The 25,866-nt window shown below is 35.9% G+C and overlaps 1 protein-coding gene across 1 annotated transcript in view; it reads right to left on the reverse strand.

The window, feature by feature from the left end:
- The window catches only part of LOC138708547 (platelet binding protein GspB-like), a 68,137-nt gene extending 44,781 nt beyond the window's left edge, over positions 1–23,356 (reverse strand). Inside the window, exons 1-2 of the mRNA XM_069838663.1 lie at positions 23,203–23,356; positions 3,247–3,374 (exon numbers count right to left, since the gene is read on the reverse strand). Coding sequence (XP_069694764.1) covers positions 3,247–3,374; positions 23,203–23,248 — 174 coding nt within the window. The 5' untranslated portion in view covers positions 23,249–23,356. The remainder of the gene's footprint in view (positions 1–3,246; positions 3,375–23,202) is intronic.
- Positions 23,357–25,866: the final 2,510 nt, after the last annotated feature.

Below are 25,866 nucleotides of genomic sequence, written 5' to 3' on the forward strand. Positions count from 1 at the left end.
TATGCATTTTATTTTTATTTTATTGGATTACTTTACGACGCTGTATCAACATCTAGGGTCTGAATTAAATGAAGGTGATAATGCCGGTGAAATGAGTCCGGGGTCTAGCACCGAAAGTTACCCAGCATTTTCTCGTATTGGGTTGAGGAAAAACCCCGGAAAAAACCTCAACCAGGTAACTTGCCCCGACCGGGATTCTATTATTTATTATTTCTTCTATTATTTCCTTTGTATTTTTGGTGATGTGAAAGAGAAGGCCTGATGGCCTTAACTACGCCACAATAAATAAATAGATATACACTCACATACAAATTAAAAAACATTTGAATGTAAGGTACGAGATGAAATGTTTTCTTTCGTTGCCTGATCTACAGTTGTTTTAAATTGAGAAAATCCTTTCAAACATTTGGCTAAGAAGTTAATTAATCATGTAAGTGACACTATTTAAGGATTTATCTTTATGGCGAGAAAAGCTTAATAAAGACAATTCGTTTTGGTTGTTTATAGTTGAGTTTCTGAGTTTTCCGAAAAGTCTAACAACCAGTTTAATTATAAAAAAAAGACAATCCGGGCAACGCCGGGTACTTTCAGCTAGTATTGTATATTTTATAAATTTCAGTTAATTTTAACAGTGAAATGGCAGAAATTATATACATGAATGAAGTAAATCCAATGCTTCTACTACATTCATTTTGTTACCACTTCCTCTCGATGAAGTTAAGTTCCAGAAATTAATGGTTGTATATCACCGGTCGGTGTGGAAATTCATTGAGCACATGAATGAGCAAGTAATTGTTAAACTTCTTGAAGGCCACATACAGGTGCGTCCACCTCGTAATAAAAAGTACATTCAACTTCAGAAACGCATTGATGAAATGGTACGCAATTATCAAGATTACAAGGAACACGATCGTGTGGAGGACTACCTCAGAGGAACTTAGTTACAGAATAGTGTTATTAATCCAACTGAATATAACCCTGAGTCATAAGATGAACATTAGTCACATTTTGTCAACATTTTTATTATATTACACTCAGAATTAAAGGTGCATAGTGCAACTTACCTCAAAAGGGAAAAGGCGTTATTCTGTACAGTGAATTCACTCCCTCTAACAAATGGATAACTAAGCCCGATAGAATGACTAGCGGTGAATGGAAGGAGGCTATCAAAATGACTGCCAACGTAAATGCTGTAAGAGCCATATCCGGTAGGTCTCAGGACAACCACTGCAGGCGATGCCTCAGTAAGATAGAAATCCTTGGACATGTTCTGGGAGCCTGCCCTTGTGGTGAAACATTGCGTATACATAGGCACCATGCAATTAGAACTAAATTGGTCGATGCCCTTAGAAAACTAAAATACACCGTCTATGAAGAAATCCACGGAACTGCCGACAATGGCAGTAACAGACGCATTGACATAATCGCCATTAGCGAATTCCTGTCTCAGGGTATGATCATCGACACCACCATCAGGTTTGAAACATATAAAGGACAACCTGAAGACGTACACGAGGAGAAAAGAGCAATCTGCGTTCCAACCATCCCGTATTATAAGTACCAACTTCAACTTCACGGAATTGACGTTTGGAGCAAGAGGAACGATACCTAACTTCTCTTCACAATTCTGTAGGACCATAAGACTGCACAAATCTTTTCTAAATGAACTGGCCCTCCTCATAATTAGAGAGTCAGTCAAATTCTTACGGAACCACCTATATGGACTCTAATTCAGCGTACTGAAAAAACTGACGCACCATTATCATTTTTATTTTTCTTATTAGCTTTCATTGCTTCTTTACTTGTTTGTAACTTTTCTTATTCTGTGAACTGCCATTGTTTGTTTGTTTGTTTGTTTGTTAACTTATCTGTCATTTTTTTACTCTGTTATCTTTCATGATCTATTTGTTCTTTTTTTTTGTTTTGTACGCTTTGCCTAATGGCAGTCTCTAATTTGAGGAAACTCTGGTAAATAAATAAATAATTAAAATGTTTATTTATTTATTTATTTATTTTCTTGTTTATTTGTTTGTTTGGTTGTTTGTTTGTTTGCTTGCTTATTTATTTATTTAGTTATTTTATTTATTTATTTGTTTGTTTATTTATTTATTTGTTTATTTATTTTATAATATTGCCAGTACGTAATAAACTGGCCAATATAATAAAGTATGGACGAAAATTCTTGGATGAAATGATCTGGACGAAATGTACCATTGGACGAAAAACGTTGTCCGCTAACCAAATGGAGACATGTTGACGGAATTATGCACGTGCCTAATATGGGTAAATAAGATTACCCCGAGAAAAACTCCAACTGCGACCTTTTTTCCTCAAGAGTCCTTCTGGATTTCTTGTTGAAAAGTTCCAGGCCTGCCCAGGAATCGAACTCGGACCGCGTGAATGACAGGCTGAAGGTGTGACCACTCAGCCACCGTGGAGTCCATCGATCTTGCTTTACATGGGTCTGTCTAAATAGTGTAATCTATTCAAACAGTCAAATGAATCGCTCAAAAGAACGTGAAAATACAATAGTTATTTTGAAGTAGCCAACGCATTAGTATATAGGACTTAAAATTAATATTTAATAATTTTATACTCTAAATGACCTTGTAATTCTAAGGAGTATTAAAAAATTAGAAGAAATTATGGAAAAATATAGATGTTTTATAACATAACAAATGCTGAAAATGTTCACTATTGTGCTTTCCACCCAAAATATGTACACGATTAATCATATTCGTTGTAAATATTCTGAGCATTGTTTCAGCGGATATTGTGGCCATACAACGATGACTTTTGACCTGTTGCTCTCGAATTATGTGAGGATGATTCCATTATGCGGTATCCTTGAGATATCTCCAAAGAAAGAGGTCCTAGGAATTAAGTCTGAGGGTATGTCATGATGGCCACAAATGTTATAAAATTATTGCCGTCATGGAGTACTTTTAAGATTATCCGTTGTCACTCATGTTTATACAATATATATACAGAGTTTTTCAGGAGGAATTAGTAAATATTTTAGGAGGTGGTAGTGTAGACGAATTCTAATAAAAAATTCCATATAAAATGTGTCCAATTTTTATTGGGTACAAAGATACAGCTGTTAGAATGTAACCCAGGAATGTACCTGTTTTCGCCTTCACAATTAAAAGAAAATTAACTCCTATTTAACGAAGACATTCAAAATTTTGTAAGCATAATATCACAGAAAAGAAGAATAAGATGGACAGGTTAAAATATACTCACTTGTCCGGGTATTTTGATGGTAATCCCTGCTTTGAAGTAAATACAATCCCCAACGAATGTGTTCACCACTGAATCTTCACTCAGACTGGCTGCTGGAATAGCTCTTCGTATAATGGATGCAGTTACGGCTGAAATAACATTGTAAAGTGTTATTATTAGGCTTCGTAATTCAGCTACCGATAAGCTGGAATGAAGTTGCCTGATTGGAAGTATATGTGACGTCATAGCGTAGGTACAGGTACGTTCGTATACAAAACAGTTAGCACGCTCTGCCTTTCGCTAATAAGTCGAAGCCGGGACGCAGTTATAGTGAGTAGTCTTATCGATCACTGTTCTTACTAGTTGTATTATTTAAATAACTACATCTTTGTGGCTGATTGAAGGGTCATTGAAGAGGTAAAATGCCTTAGGTAAGACGCTCAAGCGTGTAATATTGCTGGGCATAGTTGAGGATATTTGAACTAATATTTTCATTGTCAATATCAGGGGCGTATTTTGCGGACTACCGGGGCTACCGGCGGTAGCCCAAGGAAATTACAAAAGAAAAAGTTTATAATATAACATAATGTAATAATTTTGTATTATTAGTTTTACCATAGTAATTAAAATTAAAGTAATTGTTAGATTTATATGCGCTCTCTGCTCTCGAAAAGAAACAAGTTTTCAAGGCGGCATCGCTGGAGAAACCGCTTGCTACGTGAGGTAGCCTGTGACCGTTCCGCGCACGCTGTCCTTCGCACAACTGCCCGTCCCCCCCGCACCCTACTGTTTCTATCGTGCAGTGTAGGCTGTGAGTTGCCGCTCTCGTGATCGGTTTCTTCGCAGGCGCGAAGCAACAATACGCTTAGTACGCTAGCTCTGAATGTGATTGTGTTCTTGCAGTGCATTATTTTAAATCTGTGATTTGTTCGAGTGTCTAAGAGTTATATTAATTGTGAATTATTAAGTTTTTAATTTCCCAATTAAGTGATAAGCTATTGTGAAAAATATGGCAGAACAAGTTTCTGGAGAGGTTTGTGTTGAAAATGACTGTGTAATAAAAGGTTTATTAAAAGTGCCTTTTAACCGTCGTACATAACAACGAGAAAGTTGAAATTGTGAAAATGGAAAGACCAACTCCTGAGTTAAATTTGTCCGTGGACATAAAAGAAAAACAGCGTGAGTACACACGCCATTTCACTTCAACATCATATGGTAAGTGGAATTGGTTGTGTGGTACTTCTAAACTGTCCAAACTATTTTGCTGGCCATGTTTGTTATTTATCCGCGAAACTAATGTGTGGTCAAAAGAGGGTTTTCTAATATGAACTCCCTTCGAACGGCGGTCCTAGAATACGACAAATCAAAAGCTCATATATGTAGTAGCATGAACTTTGCAAACTTTGGAAAGACAAGAATTGATTTACAGCTAGATAAGCAAAAAGCTCTCACATCAACAAACACAATGCTCTTGTGAAAAAAAAATCGGGAGATTTTACTGCGTCTTATTAACGCAGTCTGCTTTCTAGGAAAACAAGAATTGGCTTTTCGGGGTCATAACGAGAGTGTGAAATCAGACAATATAGGAAATTATATTGAATATTTAAGTTCCTTAAGTGAATTTGACCATTTACTGGCCAATCATCTTGAGAGTTCAACAGTATGTCGTGGTACTTCTCCCGCAATTCAGAATGACTTAATATTTGCTATAAGTGGGGTTATGATAAAGAACATAAAACCTTTTGTGGCCATTGTTGTTGATGAAACAAGTTACTGCTCTAATCAGAGTCAATTGTCCACTGTTTTAAGATACGTCGACAGTACTGCCAACGTTCAAGAACGGTTTATAGGATTCACAAATGTCAGTTCGGACAAAACTCCTGCTGCTTTGTTTCAGCATGTGGAAGGTGTTACAGCAGAATACAATGTCGGCAATAAGTTAATTGCACAGACATACGATGGTGCTTCAGTTATGGCGGGAAATATTAATGGCTTGAAAACAAAAGTTCAAGAAAAGTATCCTCAAGCACTATTTGTCCATTGTTACAGCCATGTTCTCAATTTAGTTTTGCAACAAACTACTTCATCCATTCCAGAATGCCGCATTTTTTTCAAAACACTGTCGGGTTTAGCTGCATTTTTCTCATCATTTTCTAAAAGATCAGAAAACTCAAGGAATTTACGAACAAGAAACTCCCAAAAGTAGCACCAACTAGATTGAATTTTACATCTCGGCTTGTAAATACAGTAAAGGAATACAGAGAAAAACGGACTGCTTTCTTTAAAAATATAATTTGTAATGACTCTGAAGAAAACTGGGATGATGCTGTAATTGTGCAGGCTCAAGGATATTAGAATTTTTTCACACAGTTTCAGAATATATTTCTTCTTTAAGTCTATGCTAGAGTGTTCGCACATACAGATGTGCTCTACAATATTCTTCAGACAAAAAGTCTAGACATAGCATATGGAGTAATATGGAAAATGAAAATTCTTCAGCCAATACAATGGAACCACCATTAAAGCGAAGAAAAGGAGATGATGAATTGAAATGCAGGCAGCTGTACTACAGCATACTAGATCGTATGCACATGGAAATTACTGACAGATTTTCTGATTACGGAAAGCTTCAGTTCACACATCTTCTAGATTCTCAAAAATTTTCTGCTTATAGAGAAAATTTTGCCGAATGAGGCACTAAACAAATTATTTCAGTCCTATAACAGTCACTTTGATCAAATACGTTTGAAAAATGAATTAAGTGTAATATATTCAGCAGAAGTCTTTGATTTTTCGAACAAACCTACCCATGAAATATTATCTGCCATATATGAAAACCAGCTGAACCAAGTTATTCCTGAAGTCCTTAAATTGGCAACATTAATTGTGACAATACCAGCTACGTCAGCATCGGTAGAAAGAACATTTTCTGCGTTGAAGAGAATAAAATCCTACTGTAGATCAACTTATACACAAGAACGTTTATCCGGCTTGGCACTGATGTCCATTGAAAAGTCATTTCTACAGAAACTTTGCAAGTGGCCCAACTGTAATTTCAAGGACGAAGTCATCAACGTATTTTCGTCCTAATCAAGACGTCTGGAATTCACATAAATATGTAAGGAATTTTATTATAGGGATTTTAAAATACATTTTGTGTAATAATAGGGTCAGTGGTAGCCCAAACCCTTTAACCAGTATACGCCACTGGTAAATATAGACAATATTACATATACATTATGTAAAATAAACCTAAAAGTGACAAAAACAGTGCACTGAAAGACACTGCAATTATATCAAAAGGCACGAAAGTGTATTGAACGTAATCCAAAAGAACCAGTAGGCTATACCATCAAAATCTGAAAATTATTAGGATATTAACTCGACGTTTAGAGTGGATTTCTGTAGCCAACATCCCAATTAATAAGTTACATAGTCTACATTTCAGGAGATTTCTAGAAAAGTACATAGTAAATTGGAAGGTTTTCAGTGATGAGCGACATATGCAATATCCTAATGAAACGTGAAAAAATTTCAGACAATAGGAATATATTGTACTACAATATGCGCCAATAACGTCATGTGTTATTGAAAGAATTTCTTGCAATATAAAATCATTTCAAGTGACATCGGCATATGTTCAAGTTCCGTAACATACGAATTCACGATATTATTCACTGTAAAAATCACGAAGAAAATGAACATCACGGCTCAAGCTTGTGTTTACTAGTAGGCCTATAGCTTCAGAATGTCGGGAGTTGACTGTACTCCACGAACACGAAGCGAAGACCTGTTTGTTTATATCCTTATCTGTTGCATCACCTGTGTTCGGTGTACTATATACCTAATGTTTCTTTAACTTCAGTCTTTAGGTAGCTGGAATACGAAGCCTAGTTATCATTTACCACTATAATTTACAGTTATTAACATGTTTTTTTCTTATATAAGGGAATTTTATTTAAACTTTGCCAGAAATCGAATACGTAATCACGAATATTCTAGATTTGTACCAAGATACGGTACCATTTCGGCTACATCGGAGCGTATTATTTTATTTTGTATTAATGTTTGTATTGTCTGAAGGTATTGGCAGCAATTTGTTTCTGAACATTTATAGCTGCTTGCATTATTCGTTGTTGGTATTAATGACTTATTCTTTAATCTGCCTATTGAACAGAATTTTTAAGCAGGTTATACATGAATGTCTATTTGTAAGACCTTTCTACAGCATTAATGAATTTACTGACTTTGAGTTAGATGCTTCTTCTTTTTGAATATATAAGTGACTATGTCATTTTCAGTTTTTCATGAAGCCTACTGATCTCTGGCAAATAAAGCATTGTCATTAATATTATTACTATTATTATTATTATTATTATTATTATTATTATTATTATTATTTTTACTGTTATTATTACCATTATTATTATTATTATTAGTATTATTACTATTACTAATAATAATACGAATCACATCGTTTTTATGAACATAAAGTTTCACTTTTTTGTTTGTTTGTTTGTTTTTTTTTTTAGAATTACATTATTATAATTGAATTATAAAAGGAAAGAAAAGAGTTTCATCTAACCAATCCAAACAGGTGAAAATACACCACTTAAATTATGAATGACATCTTCAAAGAATGAATAATTGCATTGCAAGACAAAATAAAATAGGTTCCCATCACAATACTGAAGCAGAACATATTTCAACCTAGACGCGCAAGTAAAGGCTCATTCACAATGAAAATTAAACATAACGTAAGCGTTAACTTAAAAATGTAAACGTTACGATAAAATCAAGAACATTCACGATGGGAACATAAATATAACCGCAAAGATACTTGCTAACCATGGAAATATAACAACGACGCCATTTCCTCATATTCTGTCGTATTCATCAGCGCTCCACGATTGTGTACTGTTTGCAAATCACGTAAGCATAAGCATGAAAGTTTGGAGTTTGCAGACTTTCATGTTAACGTCTAACGACAATGTTTATGTCAATGTTTATGTGAATCATTGTAAATGATCCCATTTGGTAGCCTGGGCGCAAACGTCTGTGTTTATAATACCATATGATACAATATGTTATAATATTGTGTTATTTATTCAGTCATATGACAAATCAATTTTACAAAAACTAATGACACTTATCCATATATGTAGTCATTACGTTCTATACAATGAAACTTACGAACGTTTTCGCCCTTCGGGCATCATCAGGCTCTTTGTATAATATCTTATATCTGGTCTCTGTAGTAAAATACAGTGATAATTTGATGAAATGAACTGTTTAAAATTAACTTATGATATGTCTAAAATAGTGTACAGACTTAATATGCGTAAAATTACAAACTGTAACTGCATTGCGATGATACATAAAATTGTGAAACTGTTAGTAATGTTCCTCATTTAAACTTCATAATACTGATGTATAGCCTATATGTCGATCTTGTTTACTTCATAATATTGATGTATATATGTCGATCTTGTTTCGAAACAAGTCAATATATATAGTCCGACCATCTGATCTGTGTCCCCGTAAGATATGCGAACTGAACCTTAATTCTTTTTCAGCCTCGGCAATTCATTTCTCTCCCTATATTCCTATTTCTCTCTGTTCTATCCCTCTCTCTTTCTCTCCCCCACTACTCACAATTTTGAGCCTTCTTGCAGGACAGTTTATTTGCACTTGCAGTCCAGTGTTGTCAACTCAACATGAATACTGTAGCACGGAGTGGTGAAAGAAATATTATGAAGCAAGTAATAGCATTTTGCGATGAAGAGAAACAAACAGGTCAATATTTGTTTCCTATAAATCAGTCAACGAAAAGAGCAGCTGCGATCACAGGTGAGGCTTATTTTATTTCAATTGATTACGTATTAAAATTACTTACTTAACTAATACTAATATAATACAACTTTTTTATATAATTTGTATAGGCAGGTCAGAGCGCCTAATAAAGAAAACCAGGAGGGAGGGTGTCTGTGCAGGAGATGAAAAGTTAGAGTCACCAGGGAAGAACAGACCAAGGGAACCTTTAATTCTTGTAGATGATATGGACAGATGTATTTTAAGAAGAAAGATACAAGAATTTTATATGATGCAGAAAGAAGTTCCGACATTGGAGAAATTATTGAAGGTTGCGAGAGATGCAATAAATTTCCAAGGAGGGAGAGAAACGCTACGGAAAGTGATTCGAGACATGGGATTTAGATTTTAAAAATGTAGAAATACAAGATGTATTTTGATTGAAAGAAATGATATTGTAGCATGGAGGGCCAGTTATTTAAGAAAAATTGCGAAATTTCGCACAGAAGGAAAGTATATTGTGTATTTAGATGAAACATGGATACATCCACATTATACTGTTAAAAAATGCTGGCAAAGCGATGATGTTTCTGACGTTACGTCTTACGACAGTCCTGGCGAACGGCTGATAATCACTCATGCTGGAGGCAGCGAAGGTTTTACTGATGGCGCGCTACTCATTTTCAAGTCAAAAAGTAAAACGGGTGATTATCACGACGAAAATACTTCTCTTTAAAAACTAAATAGATTCTCTTCGCGTAATTTCCATTTAATCAATAAATATCCACTGTAATAATATAATTATCTGCAAACAATCGTAAGTCAATCAGCGTCATTAGACCTACTTAAATTAAATTATGAATAAGTAATAATTAACCTTACATTATTATAAGCAATATTAAGAGACATGACACTGTTTGACGGAAGTTTGGCAACATCCCTATTCGGCAAGGTTCGTGGCCTGCTGTTTGACGTAGTGGGAGAGAAACGGGTGGAATGGGGTGAGTAGAGGCGTTAACTTTTCCAAGAACGACGACAGCGCTGAAGGGGCACAGATTCGATGGTCCGACAATAATTTTATACATTTCTTTTTTAAAAGCTTCAATTTTAAAATATTTCAAATTTGGAAAACGGTTTGTAATTTTATTATAAAATCTTTGGCCGAAACGAGCACCATGTTTAAGAGCTGCAATTGTATGACATTTAGGCTCAATTAATGGGAAAGTAGACTTTTGTCTTCGAGTACGATATTCATGTCGATTAGAGTATATTTATAAATTTCTTCAATAGTTAATACATTAAAATCTGTATAAATTAAATTAGTTAAAAGTGCATATTTGACTTTAGCCGTTATTTATCACTGAATCCCTTTTTTTACTTGCTAATAAAAATTAACTTCAGTCGAATGCGTAAGAAAGCAATGCTAGGGTATTTGATCCAGAATGTTATGAAATAATATTGCATAATTATAATTAGGAGAGAACCTTGGGTTTCCCCGCCAAACTTCTGCGACCAGGCAGGTCAATTGGTTATCGCACTTATCGCGTTATCGGAATGATATCGCGTTATCAGAATGATATCATGTGCATGGATGGTGAATCCCCGAGTTCCAAACTGCGTGCAAGTTGTGCAACACGCGTTGGTTCAATAAGTTGTATGTGATTGCTCGCTGTTGCAGTTAAGGAATGCCACCCACAACAACCTCTCAAACAGTATTCTTACGCAAATATACGTAAATGAGTTTGGAAATAATATTTTCAGTGAGGACAGCAGTCTCTTATTTTGTTTGATGTATGAAAAGAGTGTTTCTGCGAAGAAAAAAATATAACATCGTGCAGCATATTAATACAACGCGGCATAAGGAGAGATTTAAGAATAAATCTAAGTTAAACCAGCAACTGATTAAAAGCAATGTGGGTGAACAATCGAGTTCTAGTGATACATTTTTCAATAATAATAATAATAATAATAATAATAATAATAATAATAATACAGTAGAACACCGATTTCCCGTTAACCTATTAACCGATTGGTGGATTATCCGACTATCTTTCTCTCTAACTCTTTTTTTTTTTTTTTTGCTGCAGAAAAAATATGAAGTATTGTACATTATATTAGTAAGAATTTTTTCTACAGTGTGTTTTTTTTTAACCTTTACCTTTATACACTTTCCTCTGATTGAGATTCTGGCTGATATGTACATCTATCAGAGTGCTCCATTGGAGTTAAATCGCTCGCTTGAACTCGGTCGAATGTCGCACGCTCGAGTGAGATAAGATCGGTCGTGATACGCTCGTAATAAATAGAAGCACAGTACGCGGTCATCTCACCGACATGTCTAATCTTGTATGGAAGGCGAAAGATAAGATACACATATGTTTTGCTCACACGGTAAAAATAAGGCTTTATTTTCTGCGTTTATGACAAACGTCTAATGGAACGTACCTAAACAGTAACATGAAGTTATAAATAAAATAGTATGAAAAACTTAGATATACAGTTATTATTGCTAATTAATAATTATTAAATATTTGATTTACCACATATTTAATATGATAGGTCCATACATAGTGTTCCGCCTATATACTGCGACAATGTAGAAACGTTTTACAAAATATTATATAGCAGTAAATTAATAACAATATTAGTACAGAGATAACGTCACAGAAAATATAATAAAACGAATAATCATGCTGCACAACTGTTACAGACGCAAAGATTGATACATTAATTATTAGAGATTATTATTATTATTATTATTATTATTATTATTATTATTATTATTATTATTATTATTATTACTAGAAAACTTGATACATTTCTTGCATTATCGTGATTGTGTTCTCCGTTTATAATAATTACATTTACATCCAATAACATCTATCAGATATAGCAAAAACAAAATCACTCCTGTGTATGGGGGGGAGGAACATTTACCTACAACATTTATATTACATTTGAAAGCAAGTTTTGTAGTTGTACTATGGAGAGATTAGTTAAACACTGCAAAATTTTGAAATGATAAACATCTATGATGTTACTACACAGTTCATCACTGTAACAAGAACGAATGTCTAACGCTCGGCTTATACCGTTCGAGGATTTATCGCTCGCGACAATTTTACCCATCATACATGTGCGCTACCTATCGGATTATGCTATGAAGTACTTGGCGCTCGAGCGAAAACGTCCGATGCAGACCTCTGACATCTATTATCAGGCAATCTCACTTGACAGTATGTGTCAGAGGAAGAACAATCATTGTTTGTATGCTTTTGAAGTATAATTAGTGTAATATGTAGCTAGTCGGCGATGTGTGCAATGGAGGGGGAAAGGAGCTGACCACCCTACCCCATTATCTCCTGGCCTCATAAGTCATGTCTTATTGGTATCACTTGTGAGCTTCAGACCTTTCTTCGGACAGTTGACTAAACAACAATCCTTATACAATGTGGCCTGCTCTTCGAGGGGCCTAACTTCTATGCAATATGTTTTCCACAGGTGTCAAAAGAAAAAAAAGTGCAAGTAATTGAGTGGTTTGAGAAAAGAGAAACTGTTGTTCATCTCGCATCAGAATACGAAATAGGAATTACAACTTTTCACGATTTAATGAAAAACAGATATCAAGTGTATGAAGTATATAGGGGAGAGTTGGGTAATATCAGACATCGGGTAATATCGGACAGTGCCTTTCTTTCATCTACCACCAGATGGTAGTACCTGAATAACATGGTTACGTTTCTGTATGCGACATAACAGAAACGTAATCGTGTTATTCAGGTACTACCATCTGGTGATAGATGAAAGAAAGGCACTGTCCGATATTACCCGATATCCGATACTACCCAACTCTCCCCTAAACCTACAACTTGAGACCTGAACTATTCCTATCTTTTCACAGACAGCCGTCATAAGAAGTTTCCTTGACCCTTAAAAATCTGTCATTGAAAACCAGACTTAAATTAGTGAACTTCTGATCCACTACCTAGCATCGTAAAAACACAAGACCATGGAGGAAATTACGAAACTATATTATCCACTTAATTTACGGAAACTTTATATTTTACGGATTATACGATTTTTTATATTAACCGTTCACTCCACCCCCTTCATTACCACGGATAATAGAGGTCTACTGTAATAATAATAATAATAATAATAATAATAATAATAATAATAATGTAAGAGTTGTATGAAATAAATAATTTATCAATGTTTCCGTGTATTCGTTTTTGCTTATTTTGGTGCTTATTTTCATCATTTTTCGTGCTTATTTTTTTGCTTATTTTACTGTTTGATTCTGCTTAGAAATCCGGACTTTAGACTTATGAACAAGATATGCCTTGGTTTTTCTGAACCGACGCATGAGAGGTGCGAGGCCATTCGCGCAAATCCTGACTACACGAGAGATAGTGAGTGGTTTCTATAGTTGTGAGGTGCGAGGTCTGCACTTCTCTCGTGTAGTCCGGATTTGTGCGAGGCGCGCCTCACACCTCGCATGCGTCAGTTCAGAAAAACCAAGCTTATAGACCAGTGATGACAAAGCAAGCGCATTTTTCTGACCTTGACGTCGTACTCGGGCCAGAGGCGGCTCCTCAGGGCAGGCAGGGTAGGCTAAGCCTACCTCAACACATTTAGAAAAACCTAAAAGTGGATATTTATTAACTACCCCAACACATTTGGAAAACCTTATATAATTATATACTCTTGTCTAGGTGCTTAGAAATTCTTCAATTAACTATGAATGGGATTTTTTTAGGGTTAGTTGGACGTTGCTTACTACTGGCAGTTCGATTTATGCGACAAGAATACACTGGACAGATCACGATGCGTCAGAACTGTCAGAAGGTAGGCAGAAGCGAAGTTAGCCGACCTTCCACGTAACTTCAAAGCTGGCCCTGGAGTAAGCATTAAAAGAGATCGCTATTCTAAATACTTTCTTAGCGCATGCGTTCTATGCTGAAGCCAGCGCGCTAGAAATCTGCCTGCCCTAACGAGAACCCACGAGCATTATCGAACACCTACGATTTGCGAAATTTCTGTTTGAAAGTTTCACGAGTTGGAACGTAGATTGTTACGAGTAGTATAACAGTTTTTAAACAGTGTGTTTTAAAAAATGTTTTTTTTAACAGTGTATTTTAGAAAATGTGATTTTTGCAAGCACCTACTGTATATTAATGTTACCTATATTTGGTGATTTATAGTTGATGTAAGTGATAACAATAATATTATATTATGACTGATATAATAAGTAAACTGTTACGTTGTCCGTTTTCGCGTCGTAATGACATTGAAAAGAGAAGTATTTTGGACAATGGACGACCCACTCTTGCATTAAGCTCTATTGTTCATAAAGTCAGTGCTAAAGGTGCAAGAAAATTTAATCCTTCATGGTATGAAACATTATGAAATGGAAATATAAAAATTGGAGGTTTATCTTTCGATAAGGTGGAAAAATTCAAATATCTTGGAGCAACAGTAACATATATAAATGATACTCGGGAGGAAATTAAACACAGAATAAATATGGGAAATGCCTGTTATTATTCGATTGAGAAGCTTTTGTCATCCAGTCGGCTGTCAAAAAATCTGAAATTTAGAATTTATAAAACAGTTATATTACCGGTTGTTCTGTATGATAGTGAAACTTGGACTCTCACTTTGAGAGAGGAACATAGGTTAAGGGTGTTTGAGAATAAGGTTCTTAGGAAAATATTTGGGGCTAAGAGGGATGAAGTTACAGGAGAATGGAGAAAGTTACATAACGCAGAACTGCACGCATTGTATTCTTCACCTGACATAATTAGGAACATTAAATCCAGACGTTTGAAATGGGCAGGGCATGTAGCAAGTATGGGCGAATCCAGAAATGCATATAGTGTGTTAGTTGGGAGGCCGGAGGAAAAAAGACATTTGGGGAGGTCGAGACGTAGATGGGAGGATATATTAAAATGGATTTTAGGGAGGTGGGATATGATGATAGAGACTGGATTAATCTTGCACAATGTAGGGACCGATGGCGGGCTTACGTGAGGGCGGCAATGAACCTGAGGATTCTTTAAAAGCCATTTGTAAGTAAGTAAGTATGGTATGAAACACATAAATGGCTAACAGGAAGTGAAGTTAAAGCTAAGCTGTAGGTGGTCACGTTTGTTATTGTAATCTAAAGAAGGTACTTGGAATCAGATCATATTTGTAACTCGGTAAGTCTAAAGAGACTTGAAAAGAATTTGAATCCAATTTCGGAAATGTTGTCTGAACAACAAGGGTTGCAAGACAACAGTATTACAATAAACTAGAAAAAACCGACAAATTATGAGACGGCTCATTGATGTAACAGTATTGTTATGTAAGCAAGAGTTAAATTTTCGGGGGGGATGATGAAAGCGAGCTGTCATTGAATCGCGGGAATTACATAAAAATGTTCTGTAAATTTTGCCTACCCTGGACATTTGACTACGAGCCGCCACTGACTCGGGCATCAAGCGCTAAGTATGGAAAGAGAAAGGGATTTGTATATGAATAAGCAAACTGTTGGATTAAGAAAAGAGTGGTGCACAAACTGCAAACGAAACGTCAAATTTTATGTCGTTATTTTAAATGGTTTCTTTCTGTTTGATATTACCTATATTGTCTGCAAAACAAAAGTACTAACACTAATTTCTTACTATTGTAGTTGTGTTTTAAACGTCAATAACATAATATTCACATAAATTCTATAGTAGTGCAACTATACTGTACTAAGTGAATGAAACACATCATTCATGTCCACACCTGTGGAGTAACGGTCAGCGCGTCTGGTGGCCCGGGTTCGAATCCCGGTCGGGGCAAGTTACCTGGTTGAGGTTTTTTTCCGGGGTTTTCCCTCAACCCAATACGAGCAAATGCTGGGTAACTTTCGGTGCTGGACCCCGGACTCATTTCACCGGCATTATCACCTTCATTTCATTCAGACGCTAAATAACCTAGATGTTGATACAGTGTCGTAAAATAACCCAATAAAATAAAAATAAAAACACATCAATCATAAAGTTATGTCCAAGAAAGAGATTGAGTATGACAAGATAAGTTGGAAGTGATATTAACGATATCTTTAGCCTTATAAAAGTAATCAATAAACTAATCAAAACAATATTATGACACAAAGAAAAGTTACCTAGATATATGTTTTAACTGTAACTAATATTACATAGCAAAATTCTTATCGCATTATGCTTTTAGGATGATGTTGGTGCGCAACTTCCTAACATCATAATATTAAATTATTTTCTCGAGATCTGCTGAAGATATAGAGCTGACGTTTTCACAACACATGGGCACATATCTTTTGCTTATGATGTAACAATGTTTTGTTAATTCATTTCCTTACAAAAAATTTCCATGCTAATATTTTCTAAATTTTCAATACAGTATATTCAATAATACGTATGTACGATATATTAGATTTACGAAAACATTGTTTCAATACCTGTAAGGCTACTAAATAAACATATCTAAAAATTTCACTTTTCTGTAGAGAAGTTGAGAAAATATTCCTTTTGAATAAAAAAAAGCAAACTTGTGAAAAATGAGCATTAAAATTAAAACTCACATTCTTATAACGCACTTATACTTCTCAGACAAATCTAAAAATTAACATGAATACAGTTTTAATAACTTCGTTTCCCTTTATTCATTGAAACAGTGCTGGACATCCCTGTATATAGCTGGACTAAGTGGCATACGCTACCTTTTCGTCTGTCTCTTTCCTTTCCACTGTAAAGCGCTCAGGCTATCCTGAGCTCTAAAGCGCGCGCTTGCACCTATGGGCATCAGTTGACATGACTGCTATAGACTATAGAAAGGCGGGATGAAGTGCTTAACGGTGTAGAACAGTACAGGAAAAATAAAGGTACAGCGGGGTACTTCAGTGAGGCGAGTTCATTATCAAACATAGATAGAGAAGACTTGATTTTGTTCTTGAGAAATTTTACAAAAGTCATACTTTTAATTTGTTTATTTAATAACACTATATCAACTACGGTACTAGGTTATTTAGTGCCGATGGAATTGGTGATGGCAAAATGGACATCATTTTTCTTTCTCGGCTGCGTTTCATTGGAAAATAACGAAATTTTATACACATCATATTTAAAACAGCCTGCATTTCGTCATTTAATTTCGCCATTTTCCGTTAGATGGCTGTGATGTAGTTTAGTTTTAAAATGACGACTGCACGTGAAACACGTACAAAGGAAAAAGCTGTGATTGAATTTCTCTTTGCGGAGCAGGAAACCATTGCAAACATTCACTGGTCTTACAACATGTCTATGGGGATCAAGCAGTGGATAGGAGTATTGTCGGTCATTGGGTTAGCAGTGTGTCAGCTACAGAACGAGGTAGGCCTAAAGCGAGACTGTCAGATCTTCCACGCTCGGGGCGACCATATGCTGCTGTAACACCGGACAGAGTTGAACGCATCGATAGGCTTATTCGGGACGACAACTTGCTGTTCAAGTCGGCATCTAGGCTATTCAAAGCTTTATGTGAAGTGGGTCCCTATGTGCCTAACTGACGACAATAAGGAACAAAGAAGGATCATTTGAGCAGAGTTGCTTGGACATCACGAGGTTGACGCTGATTTCTTATCCAACATTGTCACAGGTGATGAGACATGTATTCACGATTTTGAGTCTGAGACCAAAAGACAATGCATGGAGTGGCATCACAGGAATTCCCCTAAGAAGAAGAAGTTCAAATCAAGACCCTCAGCCGGCAGGGTTATGGCCACAATCTTCTGGGATTCTAAAGGAGTGACTCTGATGGACACATTGGCAGCTCGTGACATCAGGAGTCTGAAGAAGTTGAAGAGACGAATTAGGCGTGTTCATCCCCATAAAGATGCCAACAAAATTCTCCTTCTCCATGACAATGCAATGCCACAGACAAGCGTGCGCACTCGTCAAGAAATCACAAAACTTGGCTGGACTGTCCTTCCTTGCCCATCCTGCAGTCCGGATCTCGCATCATCTAAATAGTCTTAATGATCAAGTTGTTATTTATTTCTCCTCTCTCTTCTTTTTTTCCCGTTTTTATTATCTTGATATAATACTTAATCATTTGTATCTGAATGCCATATATGTCCACACCTGTGAAGTAACGGTCAGCGCGTCTGACCGCGAAACCAGGTGGCCCGGATTCGAATCCCTGTCGGGGCAAGTTACCTGGTTGAGGTATTTTCCGGTGTTTTCCCTCAACCCAATACGAGCAAATGCTGGGTAATTTCGGTGCTGGACCCCGGACTCATTTCGCCGGCATTATCACCTTCATTTCATTCAGACGCTAAATAACCTAGATGTTGATACAGCGTCGTAAAATAACTCAATAAAATGTATGCCATATAGTACGATTTTGCTTTTCAACTGATTTTGATTACATGTAATTTTCTACTTTATTTTATATTTTATATGCTCCTTATATTATGTAACTGATCTTGACTATATATAATTTTCTACTATATTGTATATCTGGTTAAGGGTGTTTGCGAATAAGGTGCTTAGGAAAATATTTGGGGCTAAGAGGGATGAAGTTACAGAAAAATGGAGAAAGTTACACAACACAGAACTGATGCATTGTATTCTTCACCTGACATAATTAGGAATATTAAATCCAGACGTTTGAGATGGGTAGGGCATGTAGCACGTATGAGCGAATCCAGAAATGCATATAGAGTGTTAGTTGGGAGGCCGGAGGGAAAAAGTCCTTTGGGGAAGCCGAGACGTAGATGGGAAGATAATATTAAAATGGATTTGAAGGAGGTGGGATATGATGATAGAGACTGGATTAATCTTGCTCAGGATAGGGACCAATGGCGGGCTTATGTGAGGGCGGCAATGAAGCTCCGGGTTCCTTAAAAGCCAGTAAGTAAGTAAATATTTTATGTCATGTCTAAGGTATCTTCTTTTGTGTTGTTTTGTAATCTATCACTTAACTTTGTATTTCATGTGTATTATTGAAACCTGGTTGAGCGGAAGAGAAGACCTTATGGCCTTAACTCTGCCAGGCAAAATAAAACCACCACTACTACTACTACTACTACTACTACTACTACTACTACTACTACTGCTACTGCTACTGCTACTGCTGCTGCTGCTGCTGCTACTGCTACTGCTACTGCTACTGCTACTGCTACTGCTACTACTACTGCTGCTACTACTACTACTACTACTGCTACTACTACTGCTGCTACTGCTGCTACTGCTGCTGCTGCTGCTGCTGCTGCTACTACTACTTTCATTTGTTTGATCCTCTGAAGGTTGAAATCTTCGGGAAGCGATATGACGATGATGAAGAGTTCATAGGAGACGTCAGGACATGGTCTGGAGGAAGACCAGCCGAGATGGCATACAGGCTCTAACATCTATGTGGTGTAGGGCCATAGATTTGAATGAAGACTATGTGAAAAAATAGGTATTTGTAGCCAATTAATTGGGGAATAATGTGGTATATTTGTATTTGTAATAAAACAGAATATGAATGAGAAAAAAATGATGTGCATTACTTATCGAACCGCTTGATATTATTTGACGAGATGAGTCCGAAAAAATTCACCGCATTATTACCTGACAATCTTCTTACAGTTTGGGAAACTTTTGCCCTAACTATTTTTCAAACAATAAAATGTGCCGGTATGGCATAGTTGCGCCCCGCGGTCAATTGGGAGGCCTAGGCATGGCATAGTTGCGCCCCGAAGAAATCAGGTAGCAGAATGGACATGGCATAATTGCGCCCCGAAGAAATCAGGTAGCAGAATGGACATGACATAGTTGCGCCCCGATGGGCATAATACACACGAAAGTGATTGCCATAAAATAAATAAATTACTTAGAAATATTATAGTGGTAGCTCATTGAAATCAGGTAGGCCTAGCATATGATCAATTTTGGTGTTTAAAATAACCCTTTTTTATCGATCACACACAATAAATAAACTGCATTTTTTTTGTTTGTACACCGATAGCTTAACCCTACGGTACAGGGTTTAGAAAATTGAAACTCAGAACCATTGTGAATTATTAACTCTTTACCCTTTTCATTAAACTTAACATTCATTTTAAATTAACCTCACTATACTATTAGTCAAGATCACTAATAAAATGTCAAGACAGCTAAGGCCCCATATTCCAACGACTCACTCATTTGAATACATCAGTTATTAAAGTACTGCCAACTTCATGGTGTTCATTTTAACGGTAGGCTATCGATAATCACTGCATAAACAGTAGAAAAACAGTTAACAAAGTACTGCCAACTCCATGGTGTTAATTTTAACGGTATCATAATTAATATTAAATCGATAAGAAACCAATAAGGTTGGTTGATTACAAAGGCTCGAGTTTCCGTAATGTCTTTTTCTCTAACTATTTCATCGGGGCGCAACTATGCCATGCCCCTTTCTCTACCTGATGGGAACGGGGCGCAACTATGCCCACAAAACAGAGACCTTTTTTGCCTGCTGCATCTTACCCGACCTTGGGGCGCAACTATGCACTGCCCAAAATGTGCTTACAAAGATCGGAGATCGACGCTACATTTCTATTAAAATAGCGGGTGGAGGTAGACAAAAAAGAAATTTTCAATTTTTGTGATATAAAAAAATCCTTGGTTAACAGGGTGCTCTGAGGCAAATAAAAAAAAAAATATATATATATATATTGTTGTATCTGTATTCTGTTTCGGGGTGAGAATGAGTAGTCATCATCTTCTTATGGGGTCTGTGTCACAAAAAATATTTTGATAGAAAAGCCGAGAAACATCTGCTGTATAAAGGCAAGCAGATTTTTTCAGTCTACCCAGTATTTACACCTTAGCTTCCCCACTGGTAATTTTAAAGCATAAAATGGCCTACCTCTCTGTCACGCCTCGTGTTATCAGTTAATGAGTGTGGAAAATTATATCATGCACGACGCAAGAATGACAGAGCTATGTTTTATCTGTTACCGCACTACAGATTAATAACGAATTACTTGCTCTTTTCTTTTCAGTTTTATGACACCTTGTTCTATATAGCATGCCCTCGAGATGGGGAAATTCAACTCTTAAGTTGGGTTCGAGATCCTTACACCTTTCGTGAGAATCAACTACACCTTTCATACCGGAAATAGGCAAATAGGGATGACGTGAATATGTTGGGGGAAAATCCACAAACGATCAGGGAAAACAAGGAAATTTTACTTAAAGCAACGATAGGTTTTGAAGTAAATTCCGCAAAGACAAGGTACATGATTATGTCTCGTGACCAGAACATAGTACGAAATGGAAATATAAAAATTGGAAATCCATCCTTTGAAAAGGTGGAAAAATGCAAATATCTTGGAGCAACAGTAACAAATGAAAAGTCCACTGCAAGAATGTTAGCTATCACTTTCTTGTCGAAAATGAACCAAAACTGTCAATTCACAGCTTAAGACATATAGAATATACATACCGAGTTATGGCATTAACACTGATAGTCATTGTCCAGTAATGATCGGAAAATCACAGTTAAGCTTTGAGCGCTAAGCATTTCAAACTTTCAATTGCTTCTCCTGCAAAATGTATTCCAAATGACATCCATCATTCTTGCAGTGGACTCTTCAAATATAAATGACACTCGGGAGGAAATTAAACGCAGAATAAATATGGGAAATGCCTGTTGTTATTCGGTTGAGAAGCTTTTGTCATCCAGTCTGCTAGCAAAAATTCTGAAAGTTAGTATTTATAAAACAGTTATATTACCGGTTGTTCTGTATGGTTGTGAAACCTGGACTCTCACTTTGAGAGAGGAACACAGATTAAGGGTGTTTGAGAATAAGTTTCTTAGGAAAATATTTGGGGCTAAGAGGGATGAAGTTACACGAGAATGGAGAAAGTTACATAACGCAGAACTGTACGCATTGTATTCTTCACCTGACATAATTAGGAACATTAAATCCAGACGTTTGAGATGGGCAGGGCATGTAGCACGTATGAACGAATCCAGAAATGCATATAGAGTGTTAGTTGGGAGGCCAGAGGGAAAAAGACCTTTAGGGAGGCCGAGACGTAGATGGGAGGATAATATAGAAATGGATTTGAGGTAGGTGGGGTATGATGATAGAGACTGGATTAATCTTGCTCAGGATAGGGACCGATGGCGGGCTTATGTGAGGGCGGCAATGACCCTGCGGGTTCCTTAAAAGCCATTTGTAAGTAAGTAATTAGAGGTGATACAGATTATAGAGTCGAAAATTTCAAGAAATTAGTTTTACGTATCTTGTTAAAAAACTAGTATGTCATTGATAACGTTTAATTAACTCTCTATTCATGCCGGCTACTTTGATTGTAATACTTTTCTTTGTAAGTTTCATAAATAAAAATTCTGAAATAACTTTGATGTTTTTGCTGGAGACCTGAATTCATAATTTCAGCGAAACCAAAGTGAATAAAGATTATATTTCAGATAGAGGCAGGAAAGCTCTAATGTTCTCTGCCTGAATTCCACCAATCGCTCCACTGATCGTCATCACCATTATATTCTGTTTTCCTTATGTGACACTGATTGAACAACGACTACGTCGATATGGGAGCTACAAATTTCGGCATTTTTAAGGGAAAACTAGAATTTAGTTATTGATGAGAATAAAATTATTTGTGGTTGATTAAGCAATAATTGTTGAAAATACAGCTAGTTCGCTGGTTTGATCACATACCACACTATATTACCACAGAATGTTTAAATAAGCACGCTTTTGGTTCCGTCACACTTTACATTACACATTTTGTAGCAGACGATCACTAAGGTCTTCTTTTTGTCGTTTTTTTTGTTGAAAATTGTGAAATAATATCTTCAAAAAAGTCGTCACCACTAGTAACAAAATATCACCCTACCATGGAATAAAAATAATTTCGACAGAAAGAAACACGCTAGTTCAGTGACACTCTACCGTTGCAAAGTAACCTTACTAGATGGAAATATTGTTAGACTTATATGAGGACAAATGTACGATGAAGTTATATTCATGTACGTACAGTACTACAGATACTTACGAATTAATGTAGTGAATAAACGCAAATATTATAAACCATATAGGGCAGTTTTATATTACTATGTTTTCATTCCTTAATTCACAGCTTAGGAAAATTTATTTTCATCTTCGTTGTAACTCACCATAAAAAGCTAGCGTGCAAAGCGCTAGCGCGCTTTTCAAATCCATGCTGCATCCAGAGAGGTCTTCAGAGCATAGAAATTCAAGTACAAGGCGACGACTGAAGAGTTACTTAGCTGGGCTATTATCTGAATATCACTGTCCACACCCTTATTGATTGCTTTGGTCCTATCGTTCATCTGAGATAAGAACAGAGAAACGGATTAAGTTACCTTCTCCACCGAGACGTAGCCATGTGATCACGCCTTGAGCCATGTACCAGATTTCCTAGTAAGATAAATTATTACACTGTTTATTCACATGAGATTTAGATTGTAATGTATGTACCTCAGCTAGTTGCAATTTGGTGTGCCCATGGATATGCAACATTTTTAAGCCAGTCCATTTTTTCCCATAAATCTTTGCAACAATACTAGAATCACACACACACAATGGTGTTAAGTAGAAGTAATGTGTAGGAAATCTTTGGGGAATGAATAAAGGATCTTAAAACAATAAAAAATTTCACGTAAATATAGCTAATTTCTATTTGATTTTTTAAAATTACAAATACTTTTCAGTTCATACATGTTCACTTATTACTTGACTTCGAAGTTGAAGCACATAAACTCCAAAGTTACGTGCATACATGATGAAGCAATGTTTACAGAGCAGCTGGAAAGGTAGTCTTCTCTCTGGTAAACTAATGATGTCATTGGTCTCAAATTTGTACCAGAACTTACATATTGCCTTGTGATAGTGAAACTTGGTTTTCACTATCATAACGTAAAAATTAAGTTAGTTTCACATTTTTATATATGTTGTGAAAATTATTTTTATGCTCGATCATGCTGAAATGTAGTAATTATACACCTGGTAGCAGTCCTTTAATGCATGTCATTAAAGTACACCTACTCATTAGAGTACAGGTGTTCAGCCAATAACAACTCAGCTTACAGGTGTTCAGCTAATGACAAGTCAGCTTTGTACTGTTATAAAACCGCAAGTATCGATTATTCTCGGATATGCAATCGAAAGAGAATTAGCGAAAAGTCACGGAGGCTGGAAATCCAATACTGTCGCAGAAGGTTATGTTCTGTTACTATAATAATTAGCGTTAATTGTAAATAATATTCAAATAAATTCAATTTGTCATCTCGTTTTTCAATGTCGAATTCAATAATCAAGGTTATATCAAGTTTAACGGGATAACATCAAGGTCAATGACATTATTGTTCCTAGGAAAAAATCAATACTTTCGCGTCTGCGCACATCTCACAATTCACGAGGTATTGCACAAGGTCAGTTCCGCTTCTCAGTCAGATAAGAATAACATGGATACTTATGAATAATTTCAAGTTAGATATATGGTCGAGCATAAAAAGTCGTATGAAACTCGCCTATAATGGTAATTAAGAAGGGAGTGTGGATGTTTATGAAACGAGCGCAAGCGAGTTTCATAATTTTCATACGAGCTTCTTAATTACTATCATTATAGGCTGGTTGCATAATATACTATTTCAAACTCTGTTTTAAAATACCATAAAACCGACAGATCTTTTTCAAATTAGGTGAAAAGTAGTTTCTTATAGCTGTATGTATATGTAAGATCTGATAAAACTTTAGGATCAATGAGATCATTAGTTTACCAGGAATTTATACTTATGTGATCTTATGTTTCAGTGTATTTTCGATTTGTTTCAACAACTAAACATATTATGTAGAACAGATTGATAATCTAAATTAAGTGAACTGTATGCCATTCAATTCAGACTTCTTTCGCAATTCAGTGATAATATTTATGTATGGTTATCATAAAAATTTTGGTATATATTGTCAAAAGTGTCAGTGCATATTTTACCATAATTTTTTCATGCGTTTACAGTCCTTAACAAACATGACCCACTAATATAAGAACTAAACCACATGAAATGAAAAGTACCTGCAATAATTAAAATGAAACAAATCAATTGACTATATGTGTACACAAACTTTTGTGCTTGTTTTAGTTCATCTATCAATTTCCCCCAAAGTTTCCCACATATTAATTACACCCTGTATGTATACAGGGTGATTCACGAGGATTTACCGTCCTTTACGGAGCTTATTTCCGAAGACATTCTGAGCAAAAAAATCTCATATAAACATGGGTCCTATTCTCAATATTTACAGAGTTACGTTTCGTTATTGAAACGCATTGCTGTGAACGTGTGATCTTGGTCAGCATGCAGTCAGCAGCCAGCGCGAGCGCTACGGAAATCAAAGATAGCCGTATGCTGTTACGTAGCGCGACGAGTGCCGTTCACAAGCGTGCGGCCATTTTTTTTAAATGTGTTGTAAACTCTCCAAGACTGTAAATTAGTATGCAAAATTGAACTGCAAGTAATTAAGTCGGTGTAAGTGGTGTGATTTGTAATAATTGTTGTGATAAGTGCGTAAGAATAATGTAATTTTCTAGTTAAAAATAGAAAAAGATGTCTGTAAGGAGCAACTATGAAGTTCACAGCACATTTTTAGCTTCATAATACTTGCCAATTAAAGAAATGATACTTCTGAATGGTTCATTCTCTATTTGTATTATTTTTTTACCTTCAAACTAAAGAAAAAACGTATTTTACATACAACTTTAAATATTGAACAATAGGAACTATGTTTATATGACTTCTTTGGTCAAAATGTCTTCAGTA

The sequence above is a fragment of the Periplaneta americana genome, chromosome 11 (genome assembly GCF_040183065.1).
Source record: "Periplaneta americana isolate PAMFEO1 chromosome 11, P.americana_PAMFEO1_priV1, whole genome shotgun sequence".
Classification (NCBI taxonomy): domain Eukaryota; kingdom Metazoa; phylum Arthropoda; class Insecta; order Blattodea; family Blattidae; genus Periplaneta; species Periplaneta americana.